At 56.4% G+C, this 14,336-nt stretch overlaps 3 protein-coding genes across 5 annotated transcripts in view; all 3 read left to right on the forward strand.

Moving 5' to 3' along the window:
- MAPKBP1 (mitogen-activated protein kinase binding protein 1) overlaps nt 1–4,407 on the forward strand; it is a 51,191-nt gene extending 46,784 nt beyond the window's left edge. For both annotated transcript variants that reach the window (XM_010848004.1, XM_010848005.1), the window contains exons 29-32: nt 1–10; nt 232–828; nt 1,274–1,359; nt 1,999–4,407. In XM_010848004.1, coding sequence (XP_010846306.1) covers nt 1–10; nt 232–828; nt 1,274–1,359; nt 1,999–2,226 — 921 coding nt within the window. In that variant the 3' untranslated portion in view covers nt 2,227–4,407. The remainder of the gene's footprint in view (nt 11–231; nt 829–1,273; nt 1,360–1,998) is intronic.
- A 187-nt stretch (nt 4,408–4,594) lies between these two features.
- Nucleotides 4,595–11,054, forward strand: JMJD7 (jumonji domain containing 7). Of its 2 annotated transcripts, XM_010848006.1 has the most exons (8): nt 4,595–4,680; nt 8,323–8,476; nt 8,552–8,805; nt 9,122–9,178; nt 9,699–9,794; nt 9,992–10,068; nt 10,289–10,448; nt 10,546–11,054. In XM_010848006.1, exons 1-8 carry the CDS (start codon nt 4,617–4,619, stop codon nt 10,632–10,634), a joined length of 951 nt encoding a protein of 316 aa, XP_010846308.1. In that variant the 5' UTR covers nt 4,595–4,616; the 3' UTR covers nt 10,635–11,054. The 2 variants fall into 2 exon arrangements, 1 of the variants encoding a protein (XP_010846308.1); XR_825944.1 differs by having other exon boundaries at nt 8,323–8,805; nt 9,122–9,225.
- A 515-nt stretch (nt 11,055–11,569) lies between these two features.
- PLA2G4B (phospholipase A2, group IVB (cytosolic)) overlaps nt 11,570–14,336 on the forward strand; it is a 10,572-nt gene continuing 7,805 nt past the window's right edge. The window contains exons 1-3 of the mRNA XM_010848057.1: nt 11,570–13,365; nt 13,630–13,766; nt 13,880–14,011. Of these exons, the coding sequence (XP_010846359.1) occupies nt 13,173–13,365; nt 13,630–13,766; nt 13,880–14,011 (462 nt within the window). The 5' untranslated portion in view covers nt 11,570–13,172. The remainder of the gene's footprint in view (nt 13,366–13,629; nt 13,767–13,879; nt 14,012–14,336) is intronic.

Consider the following 14,336-nt stretch of genomic DNA (forward strand, 5'->3'; position numbering starts at 1 on the left):
GTACCACAGGGTGAGGCACCCAGGGGGCTCGGCTCCAGGGGTTGGGTGTGTGGAGCCCATGGGCACGCTCGAGGAAGGTGGCCTCATGGAGCCCTGACGTGTCACTGGGCTTGCCAGTCGGTGTCCGTTAGTGAGTGTGTAAGGGCGCAGCAGCTCCTAGGGAGCTGAGCCTTAGCGCCCGGAATGTCTTCCTCACCCCCTGACCCGTGTGTGTGTCTGTCTCCTCTGCAGATGAGGCCCCTCCACCAGGCCTGTTGCTCTCACAGGAGATGGAAGCCCAGGGGTGCCTGTGCCCCTTGCCCAAAGCTGATCGCCGTCTGTCTCGGCCCCACTCGTACCAGAGCCCCACCACCAGTTCCATGGCCAAGATTGCCCGCAGCATCTCTGTTGGGGAAAACCTGGGTCTGGCTGCTGAACATCAAGCTCCTGCCCCCGTCCGCATCTCACCACTCAACAAGCTGGCCCTGCCCAGCCGGGCTCACCTGGTCCTGGATATCCCGAAGCCACTGCCTGATCGTCCCACCTTGGCCACCTTCTCACCTGCTACCAAGGGCCGGGCCCCTGGTGAGGCAGAACAGCCTGGCTGCCCAGTGGGGCTAGGAAAGACTCACAGTACAGCTGAGAGGCGGGCCTGTTCAGGGGAGGGTGCCACTCCTAAGCCTAGGACAGAGTGCCAGGCTCAGCCTGGCCCCAACAGCCCCTGTGCCCAGCAGCTGCCGGCCAGCAGCCTCCTCCGAGGCCCTGCAAACTTGCAGCCACCACCCCTTGAGAAGACTCCCAGCCCTGTGGAATGTGCCAGGCCAGGGGCAGCCCTGAGCCGGGACTCAGGTGTGCACCGCTCCCCAGCTCTCATCTCCCGCCCCATCCTCTGTCTCCCGTCTTGTCGGCCGCTCTCTGGCTCCATCTCATTTCTATGGGCCCAGCCTCTGGTGTTTCTCGTCCTGTCTGCTCCTGTTTCGGTTCGTAAGTCACACCCCTGATGGTGAGACACTCCGGCTAACCTTTATGGCCTCTCTATAACCCACTTCCCCTTCATTGCCCTCTAGCCCCTGGGGCTGGAGCTGGCCCTCTCCTCTGGACCATGTTTCCTGTGTGGCATTGGGAGAGTGTTGAGAAGGAAGGAGGCCAGAGGAAGGGACTCAGGGCATGTGGTGCTAGACAGGGTGGGGGGTTGGGTTGGGGTAGGCCTCTCTTGCTCTGAGCGGCCCCTGGGTGGGCAGGCTGGAAAGGACAACTCTTCTGGGCCTTGCTGAGCTGTGTCTGTCCCTTCCAGAACCAGCAGTGAGCCTGGAGCAGTGCGAGCAGCTCGTGGCTGAGCTCCAGGGCAGTGTGCGCCAGGCCGTGCAGCTCTACCACTTGGTATGTGTTGGGTACCCCCCGCCCCCTCTCCCCGTCTGCCCAACAGGAAGACAGAGCATGTCAGGAGTGCTGGTTAAGTATCTAGCACATAATGCTAAGGCTCTTCCACTGACAAGTGGGTGGAACAGTTAAGAACTCTGAGTAGGTGAATGGGTTAGGAACCAGGCCAGGCCTTTTGAACTTGAGTACGTATCAGTCGTTTCTGGCTAACAGCTGGAGGAGACATCCTCAGACAGGAGGGGATGGTGTAGAGAGCTCTCATGTCCTAGTTTGCTTAGGACCATCTAGCTTATGCCTGTTGTCCAAGTATAATTATTAATAGTATCCCTTTTCAGATTCAGAAATGATTTGGCCACTGAACATAGGGGACAGTCCCACAGGGGCTGAGGTTTGAAAGAGGAATTACTAACAAGATGTAGATGGTGCCACATCTGATGGTTACCCCCAGGGTCTGCCTCCATCCCCTAGCCTCTGGTCATACTTGCTGATCTTGGCATGCGGAACTCCTGGCCACACCCAGCAGGGCATGCAGTCCCTTCTTGGGGGCAGGCTAGACCCAGTCGGGGCCCCTCCCCTTTCTTCATCTGTTGACAATCCCCTCTACTGTTCCTCCAACTTACTTCAGGGGTCCCGTTGCAGGTGGCCAGCTGCAAGACACCCTCGGTGGAACAAAGTCGCATCACCCAGCTCCTCAGAAGCACCTTCTCTTCAGTGCGGCAGGAGCTGGAGGCCCTGGCTGGGGCAGTGTTGGCCAGCCCTGGCGGGAGCCCTGGGGCTGTGGGGGCCGAGCAGACACAGGCCCTGCTGGAGCAATACTCAGAGCTGCTGCTTCGAGCTGTGGAGCGGCGCATGGAACGCAGACTCTGAGTTCCAGAAGCCTGTCCCCAGTGAATGCTCCCCCACTTCCAAACTGCATCTCTCCTCCACTCACCAAAACCTGCAAGGATGCTTGGAGTGGAGAGCAGGGATCCATGCTCAGAGGGGCCATGGCTTTCGCAGCTTTTCCTCACAGGACCCCTGTATTTATTAATTTATTTCCCTGACTGTTGCCTCACTCTCTTGGAACTCCTGCCTCCACAGCCATCTGGTGGCTCACACAGGGGCAGATCTTGGTCTTTGTCATCTTGGTGCTGTGAGGAGTCGGAGGGCAGCCTGCCCCACCTGGGGCAAGTCCAGAAAGGCCTGCCCTCCCTTCTTAGAAGCCATTTGAAATTACTGCAGGGATCAGCTCCCTGGGGTGGAGCACACACAGGGTATCCAAGGGGTAGAGGTGAGAGGTGATCTGGTGTCCTTGCCCTCTGGCCAATGGTGGAACTTCACCTCTACCTCCATGCCCCCTCCCACACCAGCTTACTCCCTTGGTTGCCAGAGTGGGGGTTGTCTGTTTTCCCCACTTGCTGGCAGTTCAGAAAGGCAGAGCCCTCTGGCCCTCTGGAGCTCTCCCAGCCATCAGGAGGCTTGAGTTGGTGTCAAGGCCTGAGCCCCCACATTCCACTCCCATTCCCCCCTCCAGGGGGGCCCTAGCATTGTCTCTTCCTGTGCCCCCTTTCTCTCCTGGCTGGAACTTGTGGAGCCAGCTGTGGGATGTTGCTGCAGGACAGTAAAGCCCTCTGCTGGGCAAACATCAAGCCCTGGCCTCCTTTCCTCAGCCCCTTGGCCTTCCCTGTTCTTCAGCCCTGGTCCCCAACAGGCTGCTGAAGTCGAGGCCACCTTCTCTCTGCATCCTGAGTGATGCTCAGTCAGAAGCCTGTGTTGGAACTTCCCTCGTAGTTTACAGGGCGCCGGCCCACCTTCTAAGGACCTTGGCCACAGAAGAAACCTACACAAATGCACACATGCACACACACACACACACACACATTTGAGTGCTCACCGCTAGACCACTCGGCTGGCTGATGTGTGCCTGCTTTCTTTTCACATCCTGCCCTGGCTTCATCACCCTGGCTCCTATTAAGAATATGAAAAGGGATGGAATACACTAAGCCTGGATTCTGGATTCTTGGTTTTCACAGCCTAGCTGATGTGTAATGGCCCAGGGTATCTGTTTTGGGTAGAAGGAGCCTCCTCAAGGGCATTGCTGGGCACCAGGTGTGCTGGATGCTGGAGGCTGAAGAGAGGGAGGCCTATGGGGCTGCAGCAGGGGCCAAGAGACACACTGGAAAGGTGGTAGGTGGGCCAGGTAAGTGGTAGAGGTGAGGGGATAGAGTTAGGAGGGTAGTGTTAGGGGTGAGGGGAAGGAGCCAGGGCACAATGGGCAAGTAGAGTAGGACCAAGTACAGAAGCAGCTGTGGAAGAGTTGGGGTGAAGAACGTGTCTCTAGGCCCTGCTGCTTCCTCTGCATCAGGTAAGTCAGGGCAGCTCTGCTTCAGCTTCAGGCTGGAAAGCTGTGTCCCTATGGGTTCTGCTGGCTCTCTGGGTGGAGGCTTGAAGTTGGATTCTCAAGGGTGCTTAGCTCTGCTTGCATTAGTCACCTGAACAGGTGAACCCTATTTCACCCTCACTCTTCTCTACTGCTACCACCTGCATGGCCAAGCTGCCAAGAAATCCTGGCCCAGGAACTCTCAGAGCTGAGTGTGGACCGCAAGAAGCCGCAGCTGTCCTTGTCATTGTTAGAAATCCGCTCCCTATGTACCCCTGACCAGCACACCAGCTGCAGTCCACTGCAAGTGGGGCTCAGGCCTGGCCCTCTGGGCTGGGTTCCTGGCCACCCTCAGCCAGTCTATCCCTCACGAGGACGGAGCGACACTCCTCCTGTGGGAAGGTGGCCACCCTTTTGATTACCAACCCCCAACCCCTACCCCCGCCCAGCGTGGGGGGATGTTGTGGTCGGCGTCCGTCCCCTTCTGCATGTCTGAGGCCACCGGCAAATGCCGCCCCCGTTCAGATCTGCCCTGACCCAGTTTTGAAAGCCCCTTATTTATAACTTTTATACTTTGCCCAGGCCATGGCGCTTCCCCTACACCCCAGGTCTCACAGGGCAGAGGCTGTTTTTAACATGTCCGTTTGTATTGATGTATGAACTCATCAATAAACACAATCATTTGCTAACTCTGGGTTGTCAGCGAGTGGGGCGGGTAACAGAATCTGTGGTGGCGTGGGGGTGGGGCAATTGGCGGCTCCGACTGCAGCCGCGGGGCGGCCTCGGGGACGCAGCCAGAGCTCAGGCGTGAGGCCGCAGGGGAGGGCGGGGTCTCGGGGCTGGGGCGGAGTCTTGAGGAAGGCGGGGCGGGGCGGGGCCTCGGGGCGGCGGCGGCGTCATGGCGGAGGCGGCTTTGGACGCTGTACGGAGGGAGTTACGAGAATTCCCGGCTGCGGCAAGGGGTGAGTGGGCTGGCTTGTGGACTGCCAAACAACTTCAAGACGCGGGAGGGGCCTTGGGCTTGCCGGGAACAGGGTTCCAGAGCCGGGTGCGCCCTGGTCCTTCCTGGGCCGCTGATACCAGGGTGCACCCTTTTTCTTGTCTTCAGGGAGCTTGGAACCTCGTGCACATGGATCGCCCCTGTAATCAATCTTCTTCCGCAACCTCGCCCCCTCAGCCCCCTGGGTGGGTCCTCCTCACCCCTCCTCCCGTGTTCCCACGGCTTCGTGGCTTCCTGGGGTGCCTCTTCACCTATTCCCAAGGCCCGGTCCAGTGTTGACTCGCGCTGTTCTGTTTCCCACCGTCAGCCCGCACAGAGTAACGGGCTTTCTGTTGTTGCCTTTTCCACCTTTCTCTGTTGTGAAGTCTTTGAAGTTTTTTCCTCTGTGAACCCCTGCTGGATCGCTTCCTTCAGGAGACGCCTCCAAGCCAGGAGCGCTGCAGAATTTCAGGATGATTGGAGGCGGCTGTTCTAGAGATCCCTTGCTTGGTTTTTATTTTTTTCCTCTCATTCTCTCCCTTTTCTCTATTTTTAAGCAATGTCTTATCACTGAATAGTAACATGGGCACGTTGTTTAAAAACCAGAAGACTTATGTAAAGTAAATGTCCTTCCTTCCCATTCCAGGTTGCTTCCTTCCAGCAGTACTCTTATTAATATCCACACACACACCTATGACTGGATATCTCCCTTTTTATACAAATGGTAGCTTGTTAAGCACACTCTTCTGGTTCCGTAAATCTTCTAGGTCCATCTCAGTCATCTTCAGTCTTTTCCACATCTGTGTACTAATGCTGTAATTTGCTTAATTAACCCCCTCTTGGTAGGCATTTAGGTTATTTTCAACCCTTTGTTTTTAATACTGCAATCAATACTTTGAGTATTTAACAAATATTTAGTAAGCACTGCAGTGTGCCAGACTCTGTTCAGTGTGTTTAGGATACATCACTAAAACAGATCTCTGCCCTCATAGAGCTTACATTTTAAGTGAGGAGACAGTTAACTGTAGGCACACTAGATGAATAAACCATACAGTAGGGAAAAAATGGGTTAGAAGATAAGTGGCGTGGGGTAAAAAAGTAAAGCAGAGTGAGGAGACTCAGGATGTGGCAGTGGGGCAGGTTACACGTTGAAATGAGAAGGTCAGGGTGGGCCTCTGACAAGGCGACATTTGAGCACTGGTTTGAAGAAGGAGGGGAGTGGGTGCGCGAGCAGACCTCTGAGAGAAGAGAGTTCTAGGCAAGGGCGTGCGGGTCACATGCTGTAAGGTGGGAGCACGCCAGGTGTGTCCAAGGATCAGTGAGGAGGCCGGTGTGGCTGGAGCAGAGTCTTTGTGCACATGTATGCTTTTGTTGGTTAAATTCCTAGCAGAAGAATTGTCAGACCAAAGGAATTGTTTGGGTCCTTTATGAAATTCTCCCTTTGAAGCCTCAGGAGAGAATAGTGGCCATTCTTTAAAGGAACTCTAAAAGGAGAAAAAGTGTAACTGAAATAATTGCAGGAAATACAAAGGGTTAAAAAAAAAAAAGTAGTTTCCACATAATTGAAGAATTCTAGTGAGAATAATAGGGAGATTTATTGGGACTTCGCTGGTGGTCCAGTGGTTAATAAGAGGGCTCCAAGTGCAGGGGGCATGGGTTCAGTCCCTGGTTGGGGAAATAGAATCCCTCATGCCACATGGCATGGCTGGAAAATAAATAACACAAGTGGCTATGTAAGTCAACCATACTTCAGAACAGAACAGGGAGATTTATTGAGCCCCACAAGGTGACTGCTTGGATGGGCTGGTGTGACTGGGGAAACCATTGCCAGATTCCTCCCTCTTGTCCCCATATCTGCCTGGCACGTTCCATCTTGCTTTTCGAGCCAGTGGAGTAAGCACACTTCCTTTTCAAGTTTTCCTGGGTCCCCCAGAGTCTTCCCACTCAGTTTCCATTTTTGATCTAACACCATTTCACTTTCCAGCTGTTTGCAAGGCCCAGATGACCGGTGTGGAGAGGCGGTCGTGAGAGAGACCATGAGCCCAGAGGTGAAAATGAGTGCAGTGGCTGTTGGGAGTGTGTGTTGTAACCACCCACTGGGGATGAAGACATTCAGGCTAGACCGCAGGGATGAAAATGACACAGCGAAGCCTCACGCTCTGTGTAAAAGCCAGGAGGAAGGCATTCCTGTGTGAGCAGCAAAAACAAAGTTGGGCACCCCCTGAGTAGAGTGTGTGCTGAGAGGCAGGCCCCAGACAGAAGGAAGCCAGACTGGAAAAGTAGGTTGGATCTCACCACAGAGCACCTTGAATATGTGCCAAGGCCAACTATGTTTCATCAGGAGTAGTGGTTAGCCATCAAAGGACTTTTTACCAGGGTGTGACAAGATGAGATTGTATTTTAGGATGATGACGGGGGCCTGGATGAGGGATATTTTTGAGAAGGAGTGGAATTCAGCCAAGGAAACCAGTTAGTTCACTGCAGCAATCATCCAGCTGGAAGATGTTGGAGACTTACATTCAACCATTAAGCAGATACTTACTGAGCACCTACTGTGAGCCAGGTACTATTCCAGGTACTGGGGATACATCAGTGAATAAGACAAGCATCCATGTCTTCATGGAGCAAATATTCTAGCAAGAAAAACTGATAAATAGTTGGGATAAGTAAAATACATAGTGTGTAAGGTGGTGATAAATGATAGAAATAATAAAAAAAAAAACAGGGGTATAAGGATATTGAGGGCAGGTTACAATTTTAAAAATAGTGGCCAGGGAGGAAAGCCTCATCAAAGTGACCTTTGAGGACCCAAATGAGCTAACTTTGTGGATGCCAGCAGAGGAAAGGGGTGTGTGGTGTGGCTTGAGAGACATAGGTAGTAGAATCAATGGCAGGTAGAGATGATCAATAGGATGCCAGGAGTGAGGGAGACGTAAGAGTCAAAAGAGGTTTTTGTTAAGGATGACGGAGAGCCATTACTGATACCTGTGCAGCTGGCGCACCGCAGTCTGCCCACACGCACACGGCAGTCTTGGTTGTCTGAGGTTGGTGATGCTGTTCGGTAAGACAACAGACAGTTCAGCCCTTACTTTTCCTCTAGTGGTTTCATGCAGCAGCTTGTCTCCCCAGTTAGGTTGTAAGCTTCTTGAGATGGTGCTCGGATCATCCCTCCATGATGCCAAGGCAAGGACTGAGCACATTTTAGGTGCTTCCCAGAGATCCTTGGCCCACTCATAGCAGCGTTGGCCTTGGGGCCTCAGCTCTACTCACTCTGGAGCTCTCAGTGCTGCCTCCCTGGCTGCCTTTCCTAATGGATGCCAGGAAGTTGGCTACTCCAGAGTGGGAAGGCCAGGGGTCCTCTGGGCAGGGCCGGACATAGCCCCATGGAGCATTTGGGTTGGGCCCTCTGGACATCCTGGTGTGTTTATGGGTGCTTTACACTTTCTTCCTTAAACTTCCCTCCTCATTCTTCTATTCCTGGCTGTCCAAGGTCCCTTGGTCACTGTTAGGCCTTGCTCGGTGGCACAGAGGCCTGCTGGAGTGGGCATCTCTTACACGGGCAGTGGGGCAGCCACTGGGTACTGTTGGTGTCAGCCCCTCCCCCAAATCTCTCTCTTTCTCTCAGAGCTCAGCGTGCCTCTTGCTGTTCCCTACCTGGACGAGCCCCCCAGCCCCCTCCACTTCTACCGGGACTGGGTCTGCCCCAACAGGCCCTGCATCATCCGAAATGCCTTGCAGCACTGGCCAGCCCTCCGGAAGTGGTCCCTCCCCTACCTCAGGTGGGGGCTGCCCTGGGCAGGGTGTGGGCGGTGCTTTGGGGCCTCCAGGGCTGAGCTGATTGTCCCTTCCTCCAGAGCCACTGTGGGCTCCACAGAGGTGAGTGTGGCAGTGACCCCAGATGGCTACGCGGATGCCGTGCGAGGGGACCGCTTTGTGATGCCTGCTGAGCGCCGCCTGCCCCTGAGCCATGTGCTGGACGTCCTGGAGGGCCGAGCCCAACACCCTGGGGTTCTCTACGTGCAGAAGCAGTGCTCCAACCTGCCCACCGAGCTGCCCCAGCTGCTGCCTGATGTGGAGCCCCATGTGCCCTGGGCCTCTGAGGCGCTGGGTGAGTGGAGGCGGGGCCCTGGTGGGGAGGAGACGGGAGGGTGGGAGCAGCCTCCTTGCTATTTCTCTCCCCTTGGTGATGGCAGCCCACATTCTCGGCCCCACAGATCCCTAGGCCTAGACTTCGTTTTGATGAACCACTGAAGATTGCTGCTCTTCCACCTGCCCCAGGGGACAGAGGTCCCTTGCCATGCTTGCCCACCTCTGCCCGTTCTCCCTGCTCTTCCACTGGGACCCCACTGCTCCCCACCCAACATCACTGCTGGTGACTCCCGTCCTGGCCTCTCCTAACTCGCGCTCTGTCCTCTGACCCACAGGGAAGATGCCTGACGCTGTAAACTTCTGGCTGGGAGAGGCAGCTGCAGTGACATCGTGTAGGCGTCGGGAGTGCAGAGCAGGGGAGGAGGTTGTGGGGAGGAAGGTGAGGTGCAGAGTGGAAGGCTGACCTTGGATGGAAATTGGACTGCCTGATCTTTAAAATTTCTTCTGGGATTCTGGGGCTCAGATCCATCAGAGGGCCTTCCCTGACAGCTCCAGGTGGGTGGAGATGCCCACGGCATTGGACCTGGGGGACGCTGCCTCTTCTAGGTCCCTAGAAAATGCTGAAGGCCAGCTGAGTCAGGGTGGACTCAGAAGAAGCCTGTTTGTGTGAATTTCCCTCTTGGTGAAGATGAGCCCAGGGCCTAGCGAGTGTCTAGTCCCTGGCAGGCAGAGATTGGAGATGCCTGAAGGCCTGCCAGACTCCCGTCATGGCACCCCCTTGAGCCTGCTATGACTCCGTGCTTTTCTGTCACATCATAAGCTTTCTTGGGGTACAGGGCCCCGAGCGCAGTCGTCTATGCCCTCCTGTGGCCCGCTCCTCATAACCCTGCCTGCTGGGCCCTCTGTTGGCAGTGCATAAGGACCATTATGAGAACCTCTACTGTGTGGTCTCAGGAGAGAAGCACTTCCTGCTGCATCCACCCAGTGACCGGCCCTTCATCCCCTATGGTAGGGGATACAGCCTGGGAGGGGCCGGGGAGCCCCGTGGTGGAGGGAGGGCAGTGGGGAGCCCCGGGCGGGCGGGGGACACAGCATCTCCACTGCACTAGGACCCCTGGCCCCCGTGCCCCTGCACTCGGAACACGAGGGAGTCGTGGGCACACCCCAGGCCTTTCGAGGATCCTCAGACTTTCTCCTGGTTTCAGAACTGTACACACAGGCAACCTATCAGCTAACCGAAGAGGGCTCATTCAGGATGGTGGATGAAGAGGCCATGGAGAAGGTGTCTGCCTTGTTCCTGGGCCCCGGGAGAGGGGAGGCAAGGAGTCTGGACTCTGAGGAATGGGCACCAAAGAGATGGGAAGGTGGCGCTTTGCTGAAGAATCCCTTCATCTGGGCTTCCCAGTGCTGAGCAGGGCAGGGTCCGGGGCATTTACCTCCAGGGACAGAGTTCGGAGCCTGGGAGGTTTGGGCCTGCTCCCTGGAGTCTGCCGTGTCTGCAGGTGCCGTGGATCCCCCTGGACCCTCTGGCTCCAGATCTGGCCCGGTACCCCAGTTACTGCCAGGCCCAGGCGCTTTGCTGCACAGTGCGGGCGGGTGAGATGCTCTACCTGCCGGCCCTGTGGTTCCACCACGTCCAGCAGTCCCATGGCTGCATTGCTGGTAAGGGGCGGCCCAGGTCACTGGGGGTGGGTGGGGAAGTGGTGAGTCTAAGTCAGAAGGGGGACCCTTGTGCTCCGGTTTCTGTTTTCCCCTACAGTGAATTTCTGGTACGACATGGAATATGACCTCAAGTACAGTTACTTCCAGCTGCTTGACTCCCTCACTAAGGTCTCGGGCCTCAACTGACCGAGCCCTGGTGAATATCACCAAGAACTACCCGTGGAAAAGGCCACATCTCTCCCTCAACTCTAGAGGCAGCTTGGAGCCAGAGGTGCTGGTTGTCAGCCAAGTCGGGCTTAGGGTCAGCTCCAGAAGCTTGGGAGGTGCCTGGAGGACCAGGAGGTGCTGGGCAGGTCTGGGTGTGAGCTCCCAGGAAGCTGGCACCCAGGTGAGGCAGTATCCTGTTCTGGAAGTGGAGGGGCCTTAGGCACTGTGTCACCTCTCATCAGTGCCATGACCCATGACCTTGTGCCACTTACTGCCTCACAATAGTGGTGTCCTGTCTGTAAAACGGAGATAATGATGGTTGCTACCTCACGGGGTGCTGGGGGTGCTGTCTGTGAGGATGGCAGAGGAAGTGTTCAATAAAAGGCATTGATGACTCAAGTGTGCTGAGAGTCCCTCTCAGTTGCCTTCCGTGGTCTGCTGAGGGTTGGAAGGTACAGGTGAACATTTTGGAGTGATGGTAGTTGAGGTGAGGACTGGGTCTAGGCTGGAGCCTGTGGACAAGACTCCTCTGTCCACCACAGCTGTCACAGCCTCTCTGGGGCATTCAGGCCGACCCCAGCTCTTTGCTGTAACAGTGGCGTGGAGCTCATGGGCTCAGAGCCCGCAAAGCTCTTCCTAGCTTCACTCTGGACCTGTTTGTTCTCCTCCAGCTCTAGGGCAGCTGGTGGGGTCTGTGGTTCTGGGGGTCACTGTTGTTTCTCTCACAACAAGCACATTTTGTGTTTTGGCTGCTCAGTATGTAGGATCTTGGTTCCCTGACCAGGAATGACCATGTGACCCTTCAGCGGAAGCATGGAGTCTCAGCCACTGGACCACCAGGGAAGTCCCTGGCATGCAGCTTTGAAGGGCTTGTTTCATAGAACAAGCCACAGCTTTGGCTTGTTATGCTTTGGCCCAGGGCGCTCTCACGTCAACCAGCGCTCCTGTCAAGACCAGGTGGTTCTGTCACACTGGCACCAGGAGGGTGGGAAAAGGCCTGTGATGGGGGACATGGCTCTTAGGTCTGCCGCTGCCCTGGGGCCCGCTCCCCACTTTCCAGACCTTAGCAGTCCCTCCTGCACCCCCACCCCACCTCCAGCCTCCTGCTCAGCCTCTGACAGTCAGCTCTCCAGGGGCCCTCGTCACGGTCCAGGCAGGGAGAGTACGGCTGGGGCAAGGCTGGAGAGAATGGGGGTTCAGGGGTGTTGAACCCCCATCAGGAGGGCGTCAGTGGCTCGTGTAGGTTTAAGGTGTCTCATTTCCTGGACAGATGGCTGGTCCAGGAGTGGGCGTGGGGCTTGGGTGGGGCAGAGGTGGCTGGGAGGAACGGGAGGAGCTTGGGGCCCGCTGGGACATCACTGGCTCTGGGCGGTAAAGCTGCCAGTCCTCAGTCTTGCAGACACTGCCATTACTCCCTCCTGAGGACGCTGCCTCATGGCTCTGGTAAGACCCAGTAGGGCACTGGTTCCTGCAGCCTGGTTAGCACTGTTTCTTTAGGGAGTGGTGGGCTTCTCCAGCTGTTTGCCAGCCTTGGACCGTGGTGGGGAGCAGAAGCCAGGGAAGAGGTAGGGTCTTGGGATGAAGGATCATTCAGTGTTCTTCCTGCCCTAGAGATGGGCTCCAGGCAGAGCTCCCTGGCATGGTGGATTCAGGCCCTGAGAACTCAGGCTCCCAGCTGCTATCCTGGGGCCCCAGAGGCAGCAGCTGCTCTGGCATTGCTTCTGACTCAGTTGCTTGGGGGTGTGGGGGCCCCAGGGTTGACAGTGATGGATGAGCTTCCGCAGCTCTGCCCCTGGACTCCATCAGGGCCCTTCTGAGGCAGGGCTGAAGGCCAGAGGAAGAAGGGATTAGCACAGGGTGTCCAATCCCCAGATCCAGGGTTGTGGGTCTGGATGGAGCCACATGGGGATCATCTTTAGCCTGTCCTTGGAGGACCTGGAAGACCAGTCAGCCTGTGGGTGAGCTGATCACTGCTGTCCTTAGACCAGTGGAGAGCCCATTTCCAGAACTTCTGGCCAGGGGTGGGGAGTATGGGAACAGCTCCATTAGGGGGACCAAGTCCAGGCAGAGGCCCACCATACCTCTTTCCTTCCCTCTGTAGCCTCCTCACCACCTCTGCTACCCTGGGGCCCCTGCTACCCAAGATGAGACTGCTTAGTAAAGGGGAGCCGGGGATGTGGGGTAGAAAGAGTAAGGGTACTGTATCGGGAACTGAAGGGAAGTGTCGGGGTTGAGAGCACAAGTCGAGCTAGCCTGGTCTAGTCCTGGCCCCGATCTCAGGCAAGCACTTCTATTTCCTTGTGGGTTTGGTCATAATAAGTAGTCCCCACGCACAGAATGGCTGTGTGATTAAATCGAGTTAGGCTGCATCAAGCCCTTGGACCGGAGCCGGTGCAGAGTGTTGTGTAAGTGTTGGCAGGTGTCATCAGGAGATACTGGTTAGCGCTGTTTCTTTAGGGAGTGGTGGGCTTCTCCAGCTGTTTGAGTCCTTTTGGCTCAGACTCTGGTTGGGGGAGAATGGGCCCAGGACTGGGCAGGGCTGGTCCTTTTGGTTCAAGATTAGGCCTCAAGGTGTCATCCCAGCCTCCCTTTTGGGCCCACCAGCTGGCCGTAAGCCTGTTTCTCCATCCTCTGCAGGCAAAGGTGCCTGGGACCTGCTTACTCACCATTCGTGTCCTGCAGGCCCATGGCCTGCCCTCCAAGGACCTCGGTGAGTGCTGGGTCTGGGGAGGCAGTGGTTTTGCAACTTCAGAGCCAGTCCAGGGTGTTGGGGAGAGACGCAAGTAGGCTGGGTGTGGGAGGCTCCTTGAGGGTGCAGAGAGGAGGCGGTGGATGGAATGTCGAGGTCAGGCCCCTGCCTCCTGACCAGCCCCATTCTCTGGGTCTTCTGGGGCTGCAGTGATGGAAGGATGCGGGCTCTGGGCAGCTGGGCTGGGAGGGACTCTTGGCCGTCACCCTTGCCTTCTCCCCACAGTGACCTCCTCTGACTGCTACGTGACCCTGTGGCTGCCCACGGCCTCCAGCCACCAGCTGCAGACGCGCACAGTCAAGAACTGCAGAAACCCCGTCTGGAATCAGAGCTTTCACTTCCGAATCCATAGCCAGATCAAGGTGGATGGGCGTCAGTCCTGGCGCCGCTCGCTGCCCCCACTGTTGCCTCCCAGCCCCTTGTTCCCTGCCTCACCCCCTCTTCCTGCAGCCCCCTCACTCTATTTCCCTTTCAGAACATCGTGTATCTTAGAGTCTTTGACCAGGACCTTCTGACCACGGATGACCCCTTGTTGTCAGTGCTATTTGACGTGGGGACCTTGCAGGCTGGGGAGTCCCGGCGCGAGAGCTTCTCGCTGAGCCCTCAGGTAAGGCTGTGTGCGGGGCTGTGGAGGGCCTTGGCCCAGGGAGAGGCTGCTTCGGAGGGTCACCAGGTACATGTCTTTCTTCTCCAGTGAGTGATCCAGGAGTCCCAGAGGCTCTGTCAGCAGGAGCTACTGGGCAGTCTTGTCCTCGCCTCTGTCTTGGCCCCTAAGCCAAGGGCAGGGTTCTTGGAGCAGTCCAGGGAGGGTGGACAGTAACTCTCCTCACTGCTGGGACTATAACCCAGGTGTGTGGGGGATTCACACACACACACACACACACACACACACACACACTCACTCACTCACTCACTCACTCACTCTCTCTCTC

This window comes from Bison bison, unplaced genomic scaffold (genome assembly GCF_000754665.1).
Source record: "Bison bison bison isolate TAMUID 2011002044 unplaced genomic scaffold, Bison_UMD1.0 scf7180017864259, whole genome shotgun sequence".
Lineage (NCBI taxonomy): Eukaryota > Metazoa > Chordata > Mammalia > Artiodactyla > Bovidae > Bison > Bison bison.